This window comes from Natator depressus, chromosome 2 (assembly GCF_965152275.1).
Source record: "Natator depressus isolate rNatDep1 chromosome 2, rNatDep2.hap1, whole genome shotgun sequence".
NCBI classification, from domain to species: domain Eukaryota; kingdom Metazoa; phylum Chordata; order Testudines; family Cheloniidae; genus Natator; species Natator depressus.
The window spans coordinates 111,437,044-111,461,300 of NC_134235.1; the positions used below are offsets into that span (position 1 = coordinate 111,437,044).

Below are 24,257 nucleotides of genomic sequence, written 5' to 3' on the forward strand. Positions count from 1 at the left end.
AACAGACTCCACATGTGAGTGGTTGGCCTCACTGAGGAGAAGTGACTTTTAGGGCTTTGAGGGGGCTATCTGGGGGGAATTATGAAGATAATGCAGTTTGTTTACACTAAGGTAGGAGGGGAAAATGTTAACTAGAGGCTCCTGAAAGCATGGATACAAAGAGAAGGCTGGAGGACAGGCTCCCGGGGAAAGTGGAAGTCCTTGCCTAGCCCACTCACAGGAGCAGGAATGGAGGAGGGTGTGAAAAACTAAAGGACTATGTCGTCCAAAAGAGACGTAGGGTAAGGACTGTGGGTTTTTGCTCTGCTGACACAAGCCATCCTTTGCTGTTTTGCTCTGTTTTTGGACCACCCTGTAGACAGCTCTGGTCCTGACTCCCTGTGCTCTGGCTAGGGTGCAGAAATTCTCTGCAGACATGCATGTATTTTAAAGTGGCAGGATGCAGTATTTTGATTCTCCCCCTCTTACCTTCCTTATTCCTCCCACTCTTTCTTGTTACCTGAAGCTACAGTCTAAGCCACTTTCATACACAGATGTTTTCACATGCATGCAGAGCAAACCTTAAAATGTTTAGATATATAAGTGTACCTTCTACTGACTTCAGGTATGGATGGATCGTATATGGAGAGGAGAAAATCTGAGAAAGAGTACGGAGAGGGGCCAGTGGCATAGGCGCTGACTTTTAGTTTTATCCAGGGTGCTCTACATCAAGGCCCCACCCCCACTCCATCCCTTCCCCCTGACGCCCTGCCCTCGCTCCTCCTCTTCCTGCCCCATGTCCGCCCTGCCTCCTCCCACCCCCTCCAGCCCCTTCCTGCCCACCACTCGCTGGTCTCACCCACCTCCAAGCACCTCCCACAGCTACCAAGCAGCTGATTGGCAGCGCCACTGAACAGCTGTGGCTGGTGGATGCTGAGCACTCAATATTTTTTTCCCTGGGTGCTTCAGCCCTGGAGCACCCATGGAGTCGGTGGCTATGGCCAGTGGACTGAGATGATGGACATGGTCTGGGGTGGCATGAAGCCAGCTGTGTTACCTGGTATGGGGTAGGGAGCTGGAGACGGGTGTGCTTGGACAGTGGGAAGAGCCTGGCAGGACATGGAAGGAGGGGCAGGTGAACATGGGACATGGAGCCTGCTAAGGAAAGGCAATTATTTATCTAGGATAGTTGTGGAATACTTAATTTCCAAACCATAAAATGTTAAATGCCAAAAGTGTTCAGTATGGAGAAAAACTGTCCTCTCCATTTCCACCCACTATCCACTACCCCCATAGGCCACTCATGAAAAACTTCTCCACTCATACACACCTTCCCATGGACTTGCCAAGGTCTGCAGGAAAGAAATTTCCCTTTGATGAGCCTCATGATTTCCATCTCTGGGCAGCAGAACTACCATCCTGCAATCCTAATATGCCAAACCAATTTAATCTTTAGATGCTCATTTAAAGGAATTTGGGAAATTCCCCAACAAGCATAAAATTGCTATTGCATCCTGACTGAACTCCACCGAAACCCCAACACACTCAACCTTTGGTCTTGTTTGAATCATTTTATTGTTTGGGGAGAAGTGAATAGGATACACCACTTGTCCTATATATCACTGATTAAAAGTATAGATTGGATCAAACTGCAACTCTGCATCTCCCCAAATTCGGGAGCAGTTCAGATCAGGATCTGAACTTTTTGATCTTCAGGCTTATTTCTGTAATCAGTTAAACTAGGATCCAGAATCTGGCCATGCCTAAATCTTGGGGTATTTCACAGTAACATGAATCTTATTCCTAACTATATGTGTTGGATCCACCTCTAATTACAACTGCTGTGTTATGGAAGTGTTGGATCCTGAGCAACATCAGAGAGTTGTGCTTATTGTGCTCCATCCACACTAGCATGAGTTAGCAAGTTTTCTGCATGCTCATTAGTCATGTTATTTTTCTCAGCTTTTCTTCTGAAGAGTATTTTTTTTCCTTTTGGCCCTAGCAGGCTGAATGGCATGCAATCCACGCTTCTGGAGGCAAGTCTCTTTTTTAATCCATGTATTAAAGCTATTACTGCCAGCAGGAAAACAAAAGAGGGTATTCTACAGGCAGGATTGGTAAACGGCTTTGTTTGCTTCAGAAATGAATGAGTCGTTCAAAGTATCTTTGGAAGCAACAGGCTAGCGAGGGCTGCATCCTTGCATTCCATTCCTTCTCCAGTTTTCTCCACATATCATGGATTCTTCCTGCCCTCTCAATAACACTGGTTTGTGGGCAGAGGGACACTGGGAACATAGTCAGCCTCACAGCTACTTAGAAGAGCAAGAATTGCCTACAGTGATGCCAGTTTCTTCAGTCCCTTTCCCCCAGCAGCAGCATTATGTCAAACATTTTAGTTGGGGGACTGTAATTTGTTTCAGCTTTCTTAATAAAGGCCCTTTTCTGAGTGCCGTGCTCAGCTGTAGTTACCATTGTGACAGAGATGACAATTTCCTCCAATATCTTTGGGAGATCTTACTGTATTAAGTTTATATGTCCTTGTGGGCCAGGGATTGTATGTAATTCTGTGGGGGAGGGTCACCACAGCTCCCCCAAGAGCCAAGAACTCTAGGAGCCAAGCGTGGGGTGATTAGGCAAATTCACTCCGGTTGTAGCACCTCCAGAGAGGCATTACCTCATGAGGAAGCTCACCTTTATTAGTTCCAACAGGATTTTCCAGAGACTAACAGACAAAGAAAGGACTTTTGATTCAAGGTCTCTTTTCTGACCAGCAAACAGACAGGACCTTCTGTCCAAGAGGGATCCCAATCCTTCCTCAGAAGGATTGGAAGGACTTTGGCCTACTGAGGCCCCATAAGACTGATGGGTGACTCCTGTTAAGCTTTTAGCATGTGTGTAGGTTCTTTCACTGTTTGGGGGGTTTTCTCTGCCATGCTTTCACTTTAAGAATAAATGTGCTTGCTGATAAATAGCTGTGTCGTGACTTGTGATTGCTGGCAATTATGCTGTTTGTAGCTTTCAAAGAAAAAGTAAAACATAGATAGTGGCCTGTTTAGGCAGTCTGGTTTGCTGGAGATATCACAGGGGAGGCAGGGGGCTGTGCTGTGCAGCCTGGAAAAACCCTGGTCACGGGGGACAGAGACACAGAGAGGTGATGTGTAAGAAGCTGGGAGCCTAGAGTGGGTATTTTTGAGGGACTCCAGAGGGGTAATACAGGGCAGTTGCCCTGAAGTGTGACAACTATCTTTTTCAATGAATTCCTTCTGCTGCTGCTACTTTGAAGACCCGTACTCAAATGTGATCATGTGCACTATACAGTCTGAGGCACTGAAGCAGCTGCCCTGAATGGGTCTGAAAGAGCTATTTCATCCCATTCCAAACCTGCAAGCAACATGCAACATTGAGATGAAGGTAAATTTAATTCATTCTGATTTTATTTTCTCATTTTTCAGAGTGGGGAAGTGCGTCAGGTGCTCTACTGGTAAAACCTCCACTACTTTCCTCTCCTCTTGACACTCACTTTCCTCTTTATAAGGCTCCTGCCATTCTCATCCATACCATCTTTCTGGTTAAAGAAAAAAAAAGAAAAAAAGACACTTCTCCCAGCACTTTGGCTTGTAAGGTGGTGCACAGAAGAGAGGCACTATATGCAGTCATACTGTTTGCCTGTCCCTGGAACCAGACCTAAACCCGGAAGATACTTGGAGAGAACTTGGACAGATATATACATACAAGCTTGCAAAACAGGACTTGAAAGCTTGAGAGAAAAACTGTTCTCCCAAGATTTCTGGTGATTCCAATTCTGAACAGATACAACATTTCAGGTTCTCAAAGAATTCACTTTGAGCTTGATTGGGGTGGTCCTAAGTGGAGGCTAGATAAGCAGCTGCCTGCTTGCAGGACCACATATTAAAGAGTCCCCACTGGACAGCATTCAGACAGTTCTGGTCACCCAGTGACAGACTAGTCCTGATCAGCTCTTTCTAGGTTTGGAGATTCTGCTCACCTATTTACTCCTCCAAGAAGGTGCCACAATTTGGGTCTGGTGATGGTTTCTGGCTTTTAGAAATGGGTCAGAACTGTGTGTGCCAGCTGCAACAGCACTTCTGTTGAAGCATCCCTGCAAGCAATGCCAAGGATTCTGGGACACATTTTGGAACCTAAGGCCTGTTTCTGTTCAGCAACGTACAGCAAGAAAGAAACTCCATTTGGAGGAGGAAACGACAGAGGCACTGGTTGGAATCAGCAAGAGAGCAATGTGAACAGTCCCTAACTTTCATCTTTGACTAAGGCATCCAGGCCCCCACAGCATGATCTAAAGTTGGTTCTAAAAGGGAATGAAGATTCAGAGGGGGAAGTGCCTTTCATATTTTATCCAAATTGGTTCACCTGTCATTTAGATACCTTTCTTTAGGCCCGACTGTTTGTTTAGCAGTAAAACCATGCTGGAATGTTCTGGTTCCAACCTTCTTCCAAGATTCCTCAGGCTAACAGGGGCTGGGTTCATTTTGAAAACATCAGAACGGTCCTCTGGGTGGGAGAGCACTTTTATGTTTCCATTGCCATTTGAAGCAGCACTGTCACACTGAAGGGAGCTGCATTACCCCCCATTTGATCAGATGGAGGGTCACCAAGCAGGGTGTTCAGGGGTGGCTTGGGAAGTTAAATGATGGAATCCTGGAGAACCTCTGCATAAAAAGCCCTTTGCTGAGAATTTGAGGGAGCAGCTTTTTTGTGCTTTATTGTGAACAGATGTGGGATGTCAATGAGATTATTTCATTTATTTTAGGAAACATATTGTTCTAAAACAAGACAAGTAAGCTAGAATTGTGGAAAAATGACAACAAATAATCCTCTAAATAGAAGAAAAAAATTCTCTCCAGCCACTTAATATTCCTCCTAATTTGATCTTTCCATATAAACTTGGCATTTACAGGAAACCACTGTCTACAACTCCTAGCAAGACAGGTCCTCATTGCTGTTTCATGTAATGAATTGTTTATCTGTCTGTCCAGTATTAAAGATGAGTGGAAAAAATCCCCACCATTGGCCAAAATGGGGAACAACTACTTTTTTTGTGTGCTTTGCTGAAACACAGACTGCTTGGTGAGTTTCCCTCAAATGTTTTGCTTTTTGGGTGAAAATTAAAAGTCTTTCATAGAATCATAGACTAGAATCATAGAATATCAGGGTTGGAAGGGCCCTCAGGAAGTCATCTAGTCCAACCCCCTGCTCAAAGCAGGACCAATCCCCAACTAAATCATCCCAGCCAGGGCTTTGTCAAGCCTGACCTTAAAAATATCTAAGGAAGGAGATTCCACCACCTCGTTAGGTAACGCATTCCAGTGTTTCACCACCCTCCTAGTGAAAAAGTTTTTCCTAATATCCAACCTAAACCTCCCCCACTGCAACTTGAGACCATTACTCCTCGTTCTGTCATCAGCTACCACTGAGAACAGTCTAGAGCCATCCTCTTTGGAACCCCCTTTCAGGTAGTTGAAAGCAGCTATCAAATCCCCCCTCATTCTTCTCTTCCGCAGACTAAACAATCCCAGTTCCCTCAGCCTCTCCTCATAAGTCATGTGTTCCAGTCCCCTAATCATTTTTGTTGCCCTCCGCTGGACTCTTTCCAATTTTTCCACATCCTTCTTGTAGTGTGGGGCCCAAAACTGGACACAGTACTCCAGATGAGGCCTCACCAATGTCAAATAGAGGGGAACGATCACGTCCCTCGATCTGCTGTCAATGCCCCTACATATACATCCCAAAATGCCATTGGCCTTCTTGGCAACAAGGGCACACTGTTGATTCATATCCAGCTTCTCGTCCACTGTAACCCCTAGGTCCTTTTCTGCTGAACTGCTGCCAAGCCATTTGGTCCCTAGTCTGTAGCGGTGCATGGGATTCTTCCATTCTAAGTGCAGGACTCTGCACTTCTCCTTGTTGAATCTCATCAGATTTCTTTTGGCCCAATCCTCTAATTTGTCTAGGGCCCTCTGTATCCTATCCCTACCCCCCAGCGTATCTACCTCTCCTCCCAGTTTAGTGTCATCTGCAAACTTGCTGAGGGTGCAATCTACACCATCCTCCAGATCACTGATGAAGATATTGAACAAAACCGGCCTGAGGACCGACCCTTGGGGCACTCCACTTGATACCAGCTGCCAACTAGACATGGAGCCATTGATCACTACCCATTGAGCCCGACAATCTAGCCAACTTTCTATCCACCTTATAGTCCATTCATCCAGCCCATACTTCTTTAACTTGCTGGCAAGAATACTGTGGGAGACCTTGTCAAAAGCAATGCTACAGTCAAGGAACAACACGTCCACCGCTTTCCCCTCACCCACAGAGCCACTTATCTCATCATAGAAGGCAATTAGATTAGTCAGGCATGACTTGCCCTTGGTGAATCCATGCTGACTGTTCCTTATCACTTTCCTCTCCTCTAAGAGCTTCAGAATTGATTTCTTGAGGACCTGCTCCATGATTTTTCCGGGGACTGAGGTGAGGCTGACTGGCCTGTAGTTCCCAGGATCCTCCTTCTTCCCTTTTTTAAAGATGGGCACTACATTAGCCTTTTTCCAGTCGTCCGGGACCTCCCCCAATCGCCATAAGTTTTCAAAGATAATGGCCAATGGCTCTGCAATCACATCCGCCAACTCCTTTAGCACTCTCGGATGCAGCGCATCTGGCCCCATTAACTTGTGCTCATCCAGCTTTTCTAAATAGTGCTGAACCACTTCTTTCTCCACAGAGGGCTGGTCACCTCCTCCCCATGCTGTGCTGCCCAGTGCAGTAGTCTGGGAGCTGACCTTGTTCGTGAAGACAGAGGCAAAAAAAGCATTGAGTACATTAGCTTTTTTCACATCCTCTGTCACTAGGTTGCCTCCCTCATTCAGTAATTTGTCATAGTTTGTCATAGTTCCTTTTTTGCTCTGGGGAAGGAGGCACAAAAAAAGAACCTCTCAGCAGCCTCTCTGTCCCATAGAGGAGAGGGAAATGTAAGTGGCTGCCCAGGCCAGAGGTATATTTTTGTTATTTCCCTCATGAAAACAGTAACACATTTGCCCAGCAGATCAAATTCCACCATTTTGGCTGTGGATGGAACTATCTTATAGTGAAGTAATTCCATTCCCCAGAGAACAACTCCACAGAGGACTACTCCTACAGTTCTCATGCCAAAGGAAGTGTGGTCTGCATAAGGCTACAGGACCAGGCCCTGTATGTGGACCTTCATTCTCTATAGTCAGAACTGTAATTTGCACACTGAAATGCAGTTGCACTATATATCCATGTTCATTTTTAAGCCAAATCCTTAGACCCGCTAACAAGATTGTAAGGGGTGCAGATGTTACTTACTGCTGCATAATGCTGTCTGATGGACAGCATAGATGCTGGAACTACGGGTGCTGCTGCATCCCACGTCTTGAAGTGGTTTCCATTATATACAGGGCTTATAGTTTATTTCAATAGCTCTCAGCACCCCCACTCTAAAAATTGTTCCAGCCCCCTGATGGACAGTCAGGCTTTGTGCAGAAGAAGGGTAGCTCAGTGCTGCGACAGTGACATCAGTCTCTCAAAGTGCCCTCCGCAGGCCCCGGTTTCTCTCTAGCTTCCCCATGCCAAAGGGGTACAAGGATCTGGAGACCCCTAGCATTGTTTTTAAAGTTACCTCTGAAGAGAGGATATCTGTCTGTTGTTCTTCTCCCACCAATTGTCACAGGGTTGTTCTTTGCTGATTTGCTTCAATAGGTCCCCTGCCCTCTTCCTGGCAGACGTATCTGTTTCACAGCTGTTGTGCAGAGGTGCTTGTTGTGGACCACGTAGCCCATTCAATCTCTCTGGCTGACACTCATCTGTTCTAGCTCTGGCACAGAAGGGGCTCTTGCTCCCCTGATACCATTCTTCACTAAATACCTGACTACCAGATTTGGCATTCAAGAAGAGAGCGAGGAGGAAGCAGACACAGATGAAGTCATAGGGCTCATTCTCTACTCCATTGACATTGTAGCGACATAACAACAAAGTAGAGAATCAGGCCCGTTGACTGTGCTCTGGAGGAAGAGTCAATGGTCACATTCCATAAGTTGCCCTCCTAAGAATGTGAATAGGGCTCTGTAAATATAAATCCAGGCCACACAGCGCAAGCTGGCTCTGCACTACAGACCCTGGTAAAGCCAGGATTTCATCTCATAAGCGTGTTACCCTGTATAATTTAGCTGATCTGCCAAGACAACAGAGTCAAAACTTTCCAAAACTATGCCTGTAATACAATATTAGGCAATAAAGACATTGCAATCTACGAGGTCATTAAGAAAAGCTAAGTAGCTGTACTAACCACAAAAATGCCCTTTATACAGTTAGGTCTAATTTTTCAGCAATGTGTCAGGCTTACAGGATCACATTTACAAATGCCCCTTTCAAGTTGTATCTAATTTCTGACATTCATGGTGTGTTGCGGAAACTCACCCATATTGCAGATTGTGCTAGGAGTGTTGCATTAAGAAGGAGCATTTCACCCTTGGGGAAATTAAAAGCCACCTCAAAGCTCAAAGCAAACCTGATATGGTAAATGGAGTAGGCCAGAGAGAGGAAGGGTGTGTCTGAAAACACAGAGCAATAAGATACTGATTTGCTTTAGTGGGGGAGCAGCAGAGAGTTTTTAATCTAGCTTTCCTTTACAATATTAGTTTATGTATTTATTTCTTCATTTTTTTTTAAGTACGACTATTACAAGCTCCCATTCAGTATTGTTGGTCACTTGGACTTTAAGGTTTGACACCCCAAAATTTATTTCCAGCAGAGTCCATACAAGCTTTTAATACCCACTATGCAGAGTAATAAACTTCTTCCTTGAATATTTTTTGCCTTTGACAAAAAGTTTTTATTAATATGCATGTAGGGAACACATTAAAATGGCCTATTAAAAGTGGCAGGACATTTTAAATAAATCAAAAGAAAAATCTTAAAACACAAGGCAGGTTGTCAGAACTTTATTCTTGTGTTTAGTTTTCGCTGGCTGCAGAGCACTCTGAACATGAAAAACACCAGTGACATGCTGCTAAGCATTATTATTGCTGCGTCAACGGAGAGACAGATGCATTGTGGGTTTAGGTTTAGGAAAAGCCAGTAACATAGTTCTATGCATCTGAAGTACTTATCTTGCCCTATTAGTGTAGTGCCTGGGCACCTCACAATCTAATATATGTATTCTCATAACACCCTTATGAGAGAGGGAAGATTATTATACTCCCTGTTGTAGATGAAAAAACTGAGGAAGGGAGAGGCTAGTCCAAGGTCACGTAGGGAGCTCTGTGGTGGAACAGGAAATTGAACCTGGGATTCCCAAGTCCCAGGTTAATTCCCTGACCACTAGATTATCCTTCCTCCTTTAGGAGGGTAGCCCAGAAGGAACTGTTTATATCCTCTGACAAAAGCCTCAGGGAGTCAAGAAGAAAGATCAGAGCAGGTCAGGCCCTAAAAGAGACTCAGACTTTCACTACAGGTACAGTAAGTTCATATAGGTCTATGGGATACATTTAATCATCCAAATATTTTTCAAATTGTCCTTGGCTATTTGCTTTCTCTGATTTATGTGGACACAGAAAACAATTTTAGTTATCCTGTTGAAGCTATTTAAGTATTTTTGATGTTCTACTAATCAGTAGGAATAATTCCATCAAACATCCATGGTAACATCACATTATGAATGGCTGAACATTTCAGTATTTGGTAAATTGACATGGAATAACTGTTCTATGTATAAACTAATTCACATGATTTCTCTGAAAACTTGCAGTGAAAAAACAAACCAACAAACCCAGAGGTCCAAGCAATAGCAATGTTAAGTGTCAGAATACTATACTGTGAGCACAATTATAATATAACATAGTAGGCTTCTAAAGTATCTTTATCAGCACGCACAGCAGGAACTCACTAGTCCTCATTAAAGATTGTTCCCCCCGTTGTGGATTATTGAATTTTGTGAATTATAGTCTGATTCCTGCAATTGCGCTGATGTGGAGTCAATTGCAGGATCAGAGTCTTCGTGAGTAAGCAAATTGGGAAACAAATATCAAAGCTATTGTATCAAAGACTTATAAATTAAATTAACAAAATGAAGTATACTTTTAATTATCTGTAACAGTACTTCACTGTAGATGCAAGTATAGGATCATAGAAATATACAGTATTATCTTTTCTATACATAACGAAAGCTTAATAATGAGACCTTGCTAGTGGCTTAGTCACATGAGAATTAGTGAGGTTCTATCACACTGTAGAAATCTTTTTAATTTAGCAATAGGAGACACTCTCTTACTCTAGAAGCAGTCGGAGTCCATCTATGACCTAGAACTTGTGGCTTAGATCCAAATTGGTCAGAAGAAGAAAAAAAAATTATTTCCAGGTTATCTAGTCTAGCTGGAGTTCTTCCCACTCAAAGATTGCTAGTGTCTGGACTGGACTCATCAAGGCCTGATTAGGAGCCTGGAGGCCCAGTTATAAAGCATGGCATGATCAATTCACTTTTTCTTCACTTCTCTTTCCTGCCCCCAGTGCTTAATTTGTGTCAGGGCTTGTCAGGGCTGAGCACCAGCACCTCTAGGTTTGGCAGTTCATAGCCCTGGCATCCCTGGGCTTGCCGCCTCAATTATGAAAGTAAAAAAAAAATTGCTTGAGCCATGTCACCTAATTGCTTGAGCCCCAGCACCTCTTTCATTACAAAATTAAGCACTGCCTGCCCCCAAGTAATCACAAAGGAATTACTACCAAACTATAGGTTTCAGAGTAGCACTCCGATGAAGTGAGCTGTAGCTCAGGAAAGCTTATGCTCAAATAAATTGGTTAGTCTCTAAGGTGCCACAAGTCCTCCTTTTCTTTTTACCAAACTATACTGATTTTACAGGGGTCACAGTTTAAACCAGGCATAGAGAGCATTAAAGCCAGCTTGCCCTCCAGTGTCTAATCAATATGTAAATAACAATCCTTTCCCATGCAAAGTGAACACTTGGCATTTTGATTCAAGAGATAATGATTGGACTGTTAACAGACCATCTCACAAAGCAGGAAGACAGGAATGAAAACCCTCACTGTTCAAAAACAAAGATAGAAATGTGCGCACCAAGAGAATTAGCACTGAAAGAAGGACTACAAGGAAAAGGTAATAGGCAGCATTAGAGAGCTCGAATTTAACAAAGTATTCATCGAAACCAATGGTGGCTGCCAGATGTATACTGTCTGAATATCATATGTATTTTATTCTGTCTGTAAAGCACGGTGCACATTTTCATCATCATTAGAATAGTGTAGGTGCAGAGTACATTTCTGAGAAAGTTTTAGTGCCTGATCTCTGTCATGTCAGAAAAAAATATTTTAGGGGCTTGCTTCAGTCTGACAGTCGGAGCACTTTGAACCTTGAAAAGAACAAAAACAGAACAGCGACCAAAAGAGATATCAGCAGGGGTGGTGAGTAAAGAGAGTACCGTAGACAGAAAGGCTTTTGTTCCCATAGTCGATTTCATGTGGCGATTATGGGGTGAATGGCTTTGAAATGAAACTGGTTTATGAAGGAGTTGCTAGGTCACAGGAAGCAGGACTGTCGGAACTTGTTTTGTGAGTTGATTTCTTAAAGAAACGAAGCTAATCTTTAAAAGATTTCACCCTCAATCTCTCTCTCACGCCCCCTCCCCTTTCGTAGTAGAAATTCATGTCATAGTAAGTGATCTTTGTTAGAAGGGGAGTTTCAAAAAGTTTTTGGGTGGGTGGGATCCATGTTACCTTGTCCCCACAATTCTGCCCTTTTAGCCAATAGTAGGAAGCTATGCAAATGAGTTCAGTAGTCTGCCTCCAACAATCCCAACATGAGCTCAGAGACATTGAAAATTTAGCAGTACCGAGACCTCTCAAATTAGACTGGCAAACCAACTGCAATTCTGGGACTATTTTCATTTGCTTTCAATAAGACATTACATGGGTGGGAAAAGACGTGCGATCTCGACGTATGTTGTCTAGTTTCACAAGACTACTCCATATAAGCCTGCAAATATGAAGTATAAGGTAAGGAAGTGGCTTCTTTGAAGGGGTTTTCTTATTCAATACCGTATATGTGGGGCGGGAGCCATTTACATCTTTAATTCCAAAGGGATTCTGACTGACAGCTCCATTCCGGTGCACTGCGGACTAGGAGAGGGACTGGATGAGCGGGTGTATTCCATTCGATGGATGTAGAGAACTTTGCTTGAAATACCCTAAATTCTGTCTAGTTTTTAGACTGTGTCACACTGTCCCTAGGCAAGCTCGCAGCTGATTTCCTGCAACTGCTACAGATATAGTAGTAGCTCAAAGGAGGTGGGAAAGCCAGGCTTCTAGGTCTCAGACTCACTTATTTTGGGATTCATCCTAAGGCAGTTTTTAAAGTCTCTCTTTCTCTTCTGCTGTGAATGACTTTGCCATGTGTGTTTCAAAGAGACCTTGCAAAATTCTACCCACCATTTTCTGAAATCGTTAATACTGAGGCTCGAAACGTGGCTAAATTGTGGATTTGTTGCTCTTTTCTGAAAATATAAGGCGTTTTTAGCAGAAAGCCTGGTACACATAAAGTGAGGAGTACATGTATTAGGTTACAGTTCTCTTGAACCCTTGTAAAAATTCTTCTTGCGTTCATCCCTGGCAAAACATTAACTGGCACTTTATGAGAAAACGGTCACTTTAACCTTGTGTCAGCAGGTACGTACTGTATTAATGTATAATCAAGAAAAGGAGCTAGCCAGGGGGGGAAAAAATCTTATGCTGACTGAGACACGGTAGGATTCTGCATGAATTTCTTGGACCGAGTTCTGCTCCCCCATATTCCAGTGTAAAATCCGAATTGACTGCACAGAAGTCAAAGGAAGTTACTCCAGATTCACGACGAAAGCTTATGCTCAAATAAATTGGTTAGTCTCTAAGGTGCCACAGGTACTCCTTTTCTTTTTTCCAGATTCACGATGGTGCAAGTGAGAGCAGAGTTAGGTCCCTTAAATGGAAAAGAAGTGTATAGTATATAGTAATAACCTGGAAGAGGATTCTCTGATTTTTTAATCTTGTTCTATTTCAAAGGAGAATGTGCTTTCCTGTAACTTTTTTGATGCAAGTACAGCACTACACATCTGTACAAGGAATTAAAATCTCCCCTCATTTACACCAGCATAATTGCCGAGACTTCAGAGTTTCACTGGTATAATCAAGAAGGACATTTACATCTGTGGATGTAAAATGTATTTATAGATATATCAAAATACATCTTCCTAAGTGATTTCCAGCATTATTGTCCAGCACTGTTTATAAATATAGAAATTGTTGTTTTCCCCCTGTGAAATGATGAGCCTGTTTCCCACACTTTAACAACATATGGTTTATGTGAACACGCTGCAACTTTTAAAACATGGTTGGTTTTAATTAGCTGTGAGCAAGAAACTAATTATATATTTGGAAATTAGAACCATATTCCTCTCTTCATTCTTTAACAAACCAACCAAAACACTTTAATGAATCAGATCTATTTAATACAGTTGTTCTTAAAAACATAAACATGAAGTGCTGATGGGTCAATCAATCATAGTGTTACACAAATTATAAATAACTGGGCGGGGTACTGGATTGCTGCATTAGACTAATGTATAGACCCTACAGTAATCTTTTGTGATTGGAAAAAAAGGGGGAGGGAAAGAATATTTTAGCTCCTCCCCTACAAAAAAAACCTCATCAAGGTCAATAAAAAGGTGAATTAGAAAAGTCACACACATCATTCACACTTAAATTGCAAGCTCTTTTTGGGAAGGAGCAATCTTTTTATTATATTTGTACTGTATCTAGCATCAGGGAGCCCTGATCTTGAGGTGATGAGTGTGGTTTAAGAACCTATATAGAGTGGGACCTCCAGATGCTACCAGAATACAAATAAATAGTGGCAATAATACTTGTACACCCACATTCACTTTTAACTGTGTACGTTCTTATTTGATCCTGAAGATGAGCTCAATCCAAGCCTTTAGAAACGAAACACTCACAGACTTTAGGAAAGTTTGGATCCAGATCCAGACTTTATGGCCAGCTCCCATTTCTCTAATTAGCTGAACCCCAGATTCCATTTATGGCACTCAGATACCATAGCAATAGGGGTCATATATGACCCAGAATGACAAACAGAAACACCAAGTCATTTGGGAAGTTCAGATCTGGATCTGAACTCTATGGCTGACTCAGTGTTTGTAATGGGCTGAGCCAAAACCACTGATCCAAATGCCCCCAAACTTTAGAGTTCAGGTCTATCTTTATTTGGTACTGGTTTGGAGAAAGAGTCACTTACACACAGAGGGAACATGAATAATTAATAATATAACAAAATATGGAAAGCGCTGAAACCACTGTCTCACTTAGTGGAAACGGTCATTTGTTTTAGCATTAAACTTTAGCTAATTAAATATATTCTCACTCACAAATGACCTATACTGTGCTTTGACTGCAAAATGACAGATCTGCAAGATTATACAACTCCCTACAATCTCATCACCCTCCCTCCCTTGCACACTGCCAAGAAACAACTCTACAGTAGTAAGGTGATCATATTTCACACTAGCCACGAGGCACTGAGAGAGTATGAAATAAGCCACTTCCACAACTGAAATCTTCCCTGTTCTGTAATGTTCCTTCCCTGTCTAGTGAGAATGAAAGCTTCAGTTTGGAAGGGGATTACGTAATTCTAGATGCAGCAGGCTAGACAAAGAAAAAGAAAGAACCATAAAAAAAGACAGAAGGTTTTTGGTCTCCATGAACCTTCCTGCCAAACTAGTGTGTTTACATTTCCTGGGAAGTCTGAAGTATTTATTTAAACTGTTTATCCAGGACAAATATCCTTAGATTTATTTCTCAGCCACGGGGAAGGTGGGGGGGACGGACTACAAAGAGAATACCTGCTTGTACAATATTTCCTCACTTGAATATATTTTTTATTTTATATTATTTTTCTCTATGTCCTTGCTTACTGGAGGGAGAAGAAAATAGTAGTATAAGTATTAATATTTTAAGTTTTGATTTGAAAAAAATGTCAGGTTGCATTTATGACAGGTGTACAGTGTTTCACGAACAACTTCCTGTAATTTTCCCAGTGCAATAAGTGCTGGCTGCTGGTTTGTTTTTCTTTGTTTTACTTTTCTTGTACCTGTACATCAGAAGAGCCTCTGTTTACTGAGGTAACTGAGAAAATGGTTTTATTCCATGTGGAGTGTTGCTTCTTGGTGAGAGAAGGATCTGGCTCACTACCTAACCTGAACTTCTTCTTTTTGTCTTGCTCAAAATATTCCTCCAACAGATCTGGCAGTGAAAAAGAATTTGCTCAGCTAAACTTCTTTCGTTTGCCCGCCTGGTCCTCAAACAACAGGGGTGAAATTATGGCCCCCACTGAAGCCAATGGTAAAACTCCCATTGACTTTAATGAGGCCACGATTTCACTCCAGTTTTTTTTCTCTGTGCCATTCCTTAATCCACTCCCTAGGTCAAATTCAGTGGAACTGTGTCTATGTACACCAGAACTGAATTTGACACTAGGGTAGATGAGATTTTTCTTCTATGCTTCGCCATCAGTCCTACATGTTTAATCTCCTAGTTTCCCAATATTTAATTAGTCAGACCTTTATACCTTTCACCTATGTTCTACCAGATGTACCTACATTGCAAGCTGTGTTGTGTATGTGTATTTGCATATTGACTGTGAAATGTCTCGTGATTTTGTATGAAAGACTATCAAATATATATTCCATTACATTGTGATTGTATTGTGGCATACCTCAGGTGCTTTTTTATCCAGTTATGGCATGTTACATCCTATAGACTTTTCACTGGGAGCACGTCATCCCGGTATTACATATTTCAAAAGACTGAATTCACAATTTCTAAATCCAAACCCAACCTATGATTTGGCAAACAAAATGTCCATTACTAAAACTTTGGACTACGGTAATGAAAATGTAATTAGGTGCTACGATGACTAGATACACTGTGACACAATGGAAGAGTACTGTGATAACAAGGCTTTGATAGCTATTCACCAATCACAAGCAAAGGGGGGAAAAATGTATTTGTTATAGAATCCAAAAAGGTGTCTGTGTTGGGTGGGTGGACTATGACTGCATTCCTCGTCTTGTTTAAACACATAAGAATGATGTAAATGTCAAGTATGAGGTCTTGATTATCCATTTTTAAATAATTTGCCAGGCAAGAAAGGAACCTAAACAAACTGGTTTGAAATGCCTGCCATTTGTACTGGACAGTAATATATAGACTTAATTACAATGCCCTGCACGCCAAGTCAAACAAAATAGTGCCACTGGGAAGAAATACTATATTTCCAACCAGAAATGCTTGTGAAAAGCTATTTGTAAACCGGGCAATGTACAACAAATTATTTGACTACGTGAAGAAAAAAGAACTGCCTGTATTTTACTGACCAAAACCCTTCTGTTTTGTTTACTCTTACATTCCTGACTTCACCCTGTGACTGTTGAGGTATGAAAGTGCAGTAAATAAGGTTTGTAAAACCTTATCAAAAATTACACCACAGAGCAAACTAACAAAGTTAAAGACTACCCTTCAGTCTACCAGGCAATAAACAGCGTTTAGACTGATTTAGTCACTTTATATCTTAAAGGGCAGATCATCATCAAAAAAGGAACATGATAAACTTGTAACAGATTTTTCTTGCTGATTTTTAGCAGTCTGGAAACCAGTACTGTTGACAGGAAGGATTTTCTTATTAGAAGCCAATTTAGCACTAACAAATTGAACAAATGCAAGTTACACACACTTCTAGAAGACATTACCATTGACAACAATCTTTGCAAATCTGGTTCAGTTTTTGAGCCTGCCTCTCTTAAAAATGTTCCCTTTAAGAATTTAAAATTTACCTCATATTATACAATTCAGTAATACACATACATGTTTTAATTCATATTGGGCCATGGGACTAATCCTGCAGCCTTTACTCAAAAAAGATTCCCATTAAATGTAACGGGAGTTTTACCTGAGGGATGACCAAGAACCATACTGACCCCCATGTCAGTGGAGAGGGGCAATACAAATGGATGTATGTTGGGTGAATGTGAAAGAGAAGAGTACAGTCTCAGCGACCATGGAAATGCCTCTCTGCAAGTGCTTTGAGGGATTTGTGCACCATAATGTAGGACAAGTGGGTTATGATTGGAAAGCAGCTGTTATCCTTGACATCACGCACAAAAGGCGGTGGCAATGAACAAGGCAATGGTGGCATGGTGACTCAGTCACCATGCCACCATTGCCTTGTTGGCAATGGTGGCATGGTGACTCAGTCAAAAGTCAAAAGTTCTCCTGAGTCACAGACACTTGTAAGTGGGTGCAGCAATCTGTCACCTCCACACTCATAGACTCCACAGACTTTAAGGCTAGAAGCAACCATTGTGATCATCTAGTCCAGTAGTCCCCAACCTTTATGTGGGAATAGCATATTCCTGTTCCCAGAAGACTGTGGTGGGCACCAGACACCCTGCCGCCGAAATGCTGCCGAGAAACAGCAGCGCTTCCCGGCGGCATTTCAGCAGGCAGTTCTCCTGCAGCCACGCTTGGTGGCGGCATTTCGGCCGCGCGGTGTCCTGCGGGTGCACACAACTGCCCTGGTGGGCGCCATTGCACCTGTGGGCACCGTGTGGGGGACCCCTGATCTAGTCTGACCTCCTGCACAGTGCAGGCCACAGAACCTCACTGACCCAGTCCTGTACTAGACCCATAACCTCTGGCTGGGTTACTGAAGTCCTCAAATCATGATTTAAAGACTTCAAGTTACAAAGATTCTATTGTTTCCTCTAGTTCAAACCAGCAAGTGACCCATGCCCCATGCTGCAGAAGACAACAAAAACTCCCCAGGGTCTCTGCTAATCCGACTAGGGGCGGGGGGAGACTTTCCTTCTCAGCCCCAAATATGGTGATCAGTTAGACCTTGAGCACATGGGCAAGACCCACCAGACACACACTTGGGAAAGAATTCACTGTTGTAACTCAGAGCCCTCCCTATATAGTGTCCCACTGCTAGCCCCTGGATATATTTGCTACTAATAGTTGCAGATGGGCCGGCCACATGCTTTTGTAGGCAACCTCATCATACCATCCCGTCCATAAACTTATCAAGCTCATTCTTGAAACTAGTTTAGATTTTTTTGCCTCCACTGCTCCCCTTAGGAGGCTGTTCCAGAATGTCACTCCTCTGATGGTAAGAAACCTTTATCTAATTTCAAGCCTAAACTTGTTGATGGCCAGTTTATATCCATTTGTTCATGTGCCAACATTGTCCCTTATCGTAAATAACTCCTCTCCCTCCCTTGTGTTTATCCCTCTGATGTATTTATAGAGAGCAATCATATTTCCCCTCAGCCTTTGTTTGGTTAGGTTAAACAAGCCAAGCTCCTTAAGTTTCCTCTCATTAGGTAGGTTTTCCATTCCTATGATCATCCTAACAGCCCTTCTCTGCACCTGTTCCAGTTTGAATTCAAATTTCTTAAACCTGGGAGGCCAGAATTGCACACACTATTCCAAAGGAGGTCTCACAGTGCCTTATATAATAGTAATAACACTTCCCTGTCTCTACTGGAAATACCTCGCCTGATGCATCCTAGGATTGCATTAGCCTTTTTCAAGACCCCATCATATTGGTGGCTCATAGTCATCCTGTGATTGACCAATACACTCAGGTCTTTCTCCTCATCTGTTGTTTTAACTGATATGTCCCCAGCTTATAGAAAAAAAAAATTGTTGTTAGTCCCAGAGTACATGACCTTGCAGTTTGCACTAATAAATTTCATCACTTTTCTATCACTCCAGTTTTCAAGGTCATCCAAATCTTCTTTCATGATATTCTAGTCTTCCTCCATATTGGCAATAGCATCCAACTTTGTGTCACCCACAAATTTTATTAGCACTTTCCCACTTTTTGTGCCAAGGTCATTAATGAAAATGTTAAATAAGATTGGTCCCAAGACCAATCCCTGAGGAACTCCACTAGTAACCTCCCTCCAGCCTGACAGTTCACCTTTCAGCATGACTAAGGCTACGATTTTGTCAGGGATGTTTTTAGTAAAAGTCATGGACAGGTCATGGGCAATAAACAAAAATTAATGGAAGCCATGACCTGTCCCTGACTTTTACTAAAAACATCCCTGACAAAATGGGGAGGGAGAAGGGTCCAGCATCCTGCCCCCTGCCCCGCCCCGCAGTGGCCAGGAGCTGCAGGGACCCCATTGCCCAGTGCCTGGGAGGGATCCCCTGCCACCTGCGGAGGCTGGGCTGCTGCGGGCATGGTCCCCAATGTCACAGAGATTGTTGGAAGTCACGGATTCTGTGACTTCCGCGATCTCTGTGACATAATCCAAACACAGTATCTTATGATTACCATAATATCACTATTACTAGCTGGTTTAGGGCCATTAAAACAACCCTTTAACAAAACTGATACCAGGTAATTTTTTCCAAAGCAATTTAGGAGCCTAAATCACATTTTCAAAGTGACTTAAGTACTTAGGAGTTTTAATCCCATTGATTTTCCATGGGACAACTAAGTTGCTTCTGAAAATTTCACCCTAAGTCACGTAGGCACTTTTGAAATTTTTACATGATCGATGGGTATCTTTCTGTGATTACAAGATGCTTTATACTAGGTCTTCAGTAGGAACTATCACACAGACATACTATGGGGGCGTCAGTGTGTGTACAGCAAAGTAAACAGTGGTGAATAAAATATACCTTAAACACAATTTCTGCTATTGCTAATTAAAGCTGGATTTAGAGATATTAGGCCAAATTCTCTCCTGGTGTAAACTGATGAAGCTCCATGGATGTTAATGGAGTTGGACCAATTTACACGAGCAGAGAATTTGACTCTTGAATATTGCTGCCTATCACAGGCTGCTCTTGCAAAATGGCCCTTTGCTTTTTTCCCCTTTGTCTAGGCTTTAATAGTAGTGGAAATTACCCTCATTTTTAAGGGGTTAATTTTTCCCGAGTGCACTTTTGGGTGTGCCTTGTGTTTGTCAGGAAATGGGACAGCTACAGCTGCAGTTCAGAGTCCCAGAAACAGTTGTACAGGATGACAAAAATTGTATATTTTTTCCCCTCTCTAGGATTGGAACCCACGCCTGCCTTTTTATTTATGTATTTATTTTAAAGCCAGTTCATTCATAGTCAGGCTGGATTAGCCTGCCCTGGAAAGGAAAAGCAGTAATAATGGATTTACTCTACAGGAATGCAATCAGCCCATCAGAGGCCTTTTCTTAAACACGTCCCGTACACTGAGAGGTTGAAATTTCAGCGGGAACAACCCTGTGAATCATGTGGAGACAATGGGTCCTGGGGAATGTAGAAGTGGCCTGGGAATAAATCTGGTTTCCCAATGAATGTCATCTTGCTCACTAGGGAAAACAGACCATGACAATTCAGAAACCCCCTTTAATGCACAATTCTTTATCCAGAAGCGAAAACAACGAAATGTATCCTTTGCCTGCCTGACACGTACTTTGCAGTAGCTGGGTTTGTGTGTCTTTTCTTAGTAAATTTACATTGAGTTAAAATGCCGGTGACAACCAATCAGTTGCCTAGGATTTTTAAGGTTCTGTTGCACTTGCCAAGAAGAGATCTTCTAGTGGATTTTTCTTTGTGTTGATGCACTGTATTAATCTGTAAATACAATGGGCTTAACTCTACTCTCAGTTATACTGGTGCTATCCTACTGAATTCAATGAGGTTTTACTGTTGTAACTGAGAGAAGGCCTGGGCCGCCTTATATTTTTTTTTTTATATTATATTATGTGTGCGTGTGCCTTCTGTCTGTCTGTTTAGGCATTTATATGGTCCTCACAACCATAGTAAATATCTGAGTGCTTTATTATTCAAGCAATATTAGGCCTCATCTACGGTACAACTTCAACTGTGTTGGAGAACCCCATTTAAGACACAGTTGTCTCCCACACAGGTGACACCACATTTTCAATATAAAAAAAGTCCCCAAACTGTGCTAAAGACTTGAACATAATGAGCCACCCTGCTAACGTTTGGTCTTCACTTCAAAATGAGTGTTATAACTAGTCTGCTGACCACCGTGTTGTCATGATTTTCCCTAACAAGTTGTACAGAGAAAGTGTAAGTCTATCTGGGAAAAGACTTGTTGCAAGTGCCTGCAAGTGGAAAGTTTCAAAACTTAAACCAGATTTCAGGGTTGTTTTTTTTTCTTCTCTTTCACATTGTTTTTCTGCTCTACTCTTTTTACCCATAAGCATGCAACATCCAGTCTCCTTTAACTAAGGAAGTAATTGACTGCCTCAGGGAAAGAATTTACGTTTTCCACATACTTCTATTTTATACTGCTGTGGGGTTTAATCAGAGTGAGATCACTTACACGGTATTGTTTGCTTGGTGTGGTGCTGTTTTTGTTTTTTTGTTCTTTTGTTGCTGTTACGGAATGCATACCGGTCACTGTGCAGATTTGAAAAGCCCTTTTAAAATCATAGTGCTAGATCACCGCCCTTTGGGAAAAAACAACGGGTAGGGAAAAGATGTAGAAAAACTTGAGTTATTAACATTGAGGGAGTTTCCCCCAAAATGGCCAGGTTTTGGAGGCAGGACAAGGGCTGCAGTTTGCCTTCCCACAGAGTGAGCAGGGACATGTTGCTCCAATGTTGCTGATTTTCCAAAAGTCTACAGGAAAATATGGTGAGAAATTCACATTTACATAGATGGTGTGGGCTCTTCTCTCCACCTGAAAGTACTGCTTCATCTTGAATTATACCATCAACAGCTAAGCCTGGCTTCTACACAATCTCTAAGAGGGTTTTAAAACACAGAGCAGGAGCCCACAGATGTTAACGGTATTGGGGTCAGCATTAACTCATTGCTATTTTCCTTGATGACACATAAAACAGCATTACCCTAACTATGCCACTTTTTTACCCAGCCATGACCTGCAGATTCCCAATTGCATAGAAACCATGCAGAGGGCATGCTGTGTGGTGAGAGGAAGAGCTGTCTCCACGTTAGTTGAACTCTTCTTCCTTTGCATCTGGCAGGCTTTGATGCCATTTTAGTGGCCTTTCTGCTACTTTTACCCCTTCCAGAGCAAAAATTAAAAGGGACAATTTGGCTCCTTATTTAGGCACTTAAATTTTAGGCCAGATTTCCCAAGTTTCCTTATCACAATCTGAGAAGCAAAAACCAAACCAAAACAAAAAAAAAAACCAAACTCCACCTCCTCCAGTTTACTTGATGATGTAGAGATGTGGTTTATTGCTTTTCCAGGAATATAGTTACATTTACAGGGCATTATAATTTAACCAGAAAGTGAAGGGTTTTTGTTTTGTTTTTAAATCGCTTGTCCAGTTGAAAACGTCAAGCACAGAAATGACGAGAACAATGAGGTATTTTATTCGCACAGGGTAAAGCACTGGTGTGCTTTCCCATCCTCAGTTTGAAACTCTCCCTATTTCTCCTTTCAGTATCTCCCTCCCTTTCCCCAGTGGATGGCTTTCATCATTGTGCATTAAACCCTCCTCTGCAAACTACCACCAAGATCTGACTTACCTGAGCCACAGATTTGCTACTAGACCCTCCGCTCAGCCCTGCAAGGTGCTAAGTGCTTTCCATACCTAGGGCCCAATGAAGTGTATGTTACAGGATAGGAGTAGCTCCCATTATCTTGACAAGGAGTTACTTTTATTATAGGGCTGGAACACAGGCCCTTCATTGTTAAGGGTGCTCAGTTACCTCACAGGATTGGACCCTAAATTTGAATCCCCATCTGGGATCCATTCATGGAGCACATCAACATCTTAAGTGGCAGAGTGAAACCTCTGGGGCCTGATCATCCTATCAGATGACCACCTGTCACTCCCGTTGAAGTCAATGGGTGTTGCGGCTGCTACTGCTGGCAGTGAATTTGGCCCAACATGCCAATAGGAAAAAGCAGGAGGTAAACTAAAAACACCTAACCCTGTAATCCACCTTTCTATATACCATAATATTGCCATTAAAGAGAGTTTGTTTCCAGTTTTTATTCCTGCCATCTCAGCTACTGATCACACACCACACAAAATGCACACACCTCCTGCAGTCCAGCGTAGTCTCTGAAATTTAGGCCCTTCAGGCGAGACAAAGGGGCTGGGACAGCTCAGTGGAACATTGAAATAATACACTTGCCTTTCTTCTCTGCAGACCAAAGATTTTCCACATCACATAACCTCCAGACAACTTGGCATACTGTAGCATGACTGCTCCAAAGATGCATAGGAATGGAATGGCACGGTACTTAGGACTGAAGACCTTCCCTTATTAGGCCTGGCTGAGGCTGGTGCTAGGAGACCCTCACTTTCATTAGCTGTAAAAATAAAATAATCAACCTTCCTAAACTGTGGAAGGAAAATGCCTTAATTTCAGCTAACAAGACCTCTAATTATTTTGGCTGCTACCACTTCACCAGGGGAAAAAGGTCTCTTTTTAAATATCACATTTATTATTTTTTATTATGAGTGAGAGGGGTAGAAAATCAGGGAAGTGGGCTGGTGCTGTGAAGCCTATGCACACTGGCTTTCCCTTTTGTCATCAGCTCTCTGAGCCAAGGAAGCCCTCCCTCCGTACTGCAGCTCACACCTCAGGATAGCAGCCAGTCGAACTAAGGGACGGAAAGGCATTTATAAAATACTTCTTTGTTGGCCTCTAGGCCATTTTATAATTCTTTCCCTGGGTGAATATACACCTATATGTCCATATGCCTGCCCGCGTGTCTTATATGCACGCATACATACCAGAACCTGTGATTGCTGCACTCACTGTCTGTCCCTCACTCCCCTTCCCTGCTCCCTCAGTTGGGAAGGCAAGCAGAAAACCTATCCTGAGGCAGAAGGTCTGACTTTCAGATATTGGTGGCAGAAAACCATAGTATACTCAAACCACCTCAGGTCTGTAAGTGTTGTCTCCTGTACCTAGATGGCTTGCAGCACTACCTCACCTTCTTTTCATAACAAGTTGTACCACATACTGAGCCCCAATCCCTTTATAATGACAGGTTTCAGAGTAACAGTCGTGTTAGTCTGTATTCGCAAAAAGAAAAGGAGTACTTGTGGCACCTTAGAGACTAGGAGTACTTGTGGCACCTTATTGGTTAGTCTCTAAGGTGCCACAAGTACTCCTTTTCTTTTTGCCAATCCCTTTAGTAACTCAGCCAGACGTTA

The 24,257-nt window shown here is 42.4% G+C and overlaps 1 protein-coding gene across 1 annotated transcript in view; it reads left to right on the plus strand.

Moving 5' to 3' along the window:
* The first annotated feature begins 11,855 nt into the window (after nt 1-11,855).
* NEDD9 (neural precursor cell expressed, developmentally down-regulated 9) overlaps nt 11,856-24,257 on the plus strand; it is a 46,799-nt gene continuing 34,397 nt past the window's right edge. The window contains exon 1 of the mRNA XM_074944883.1: nt 11,856-12,042. Within this exon, the coding sequence (XP_074800984.1) occupies nt 12,031-12,042 (12 nt within the window). The 5' untranslated portion in view covers nt 11,856-12,030. The remainder of the gene's footprint in view (nt 12,043-24,257) is intronic.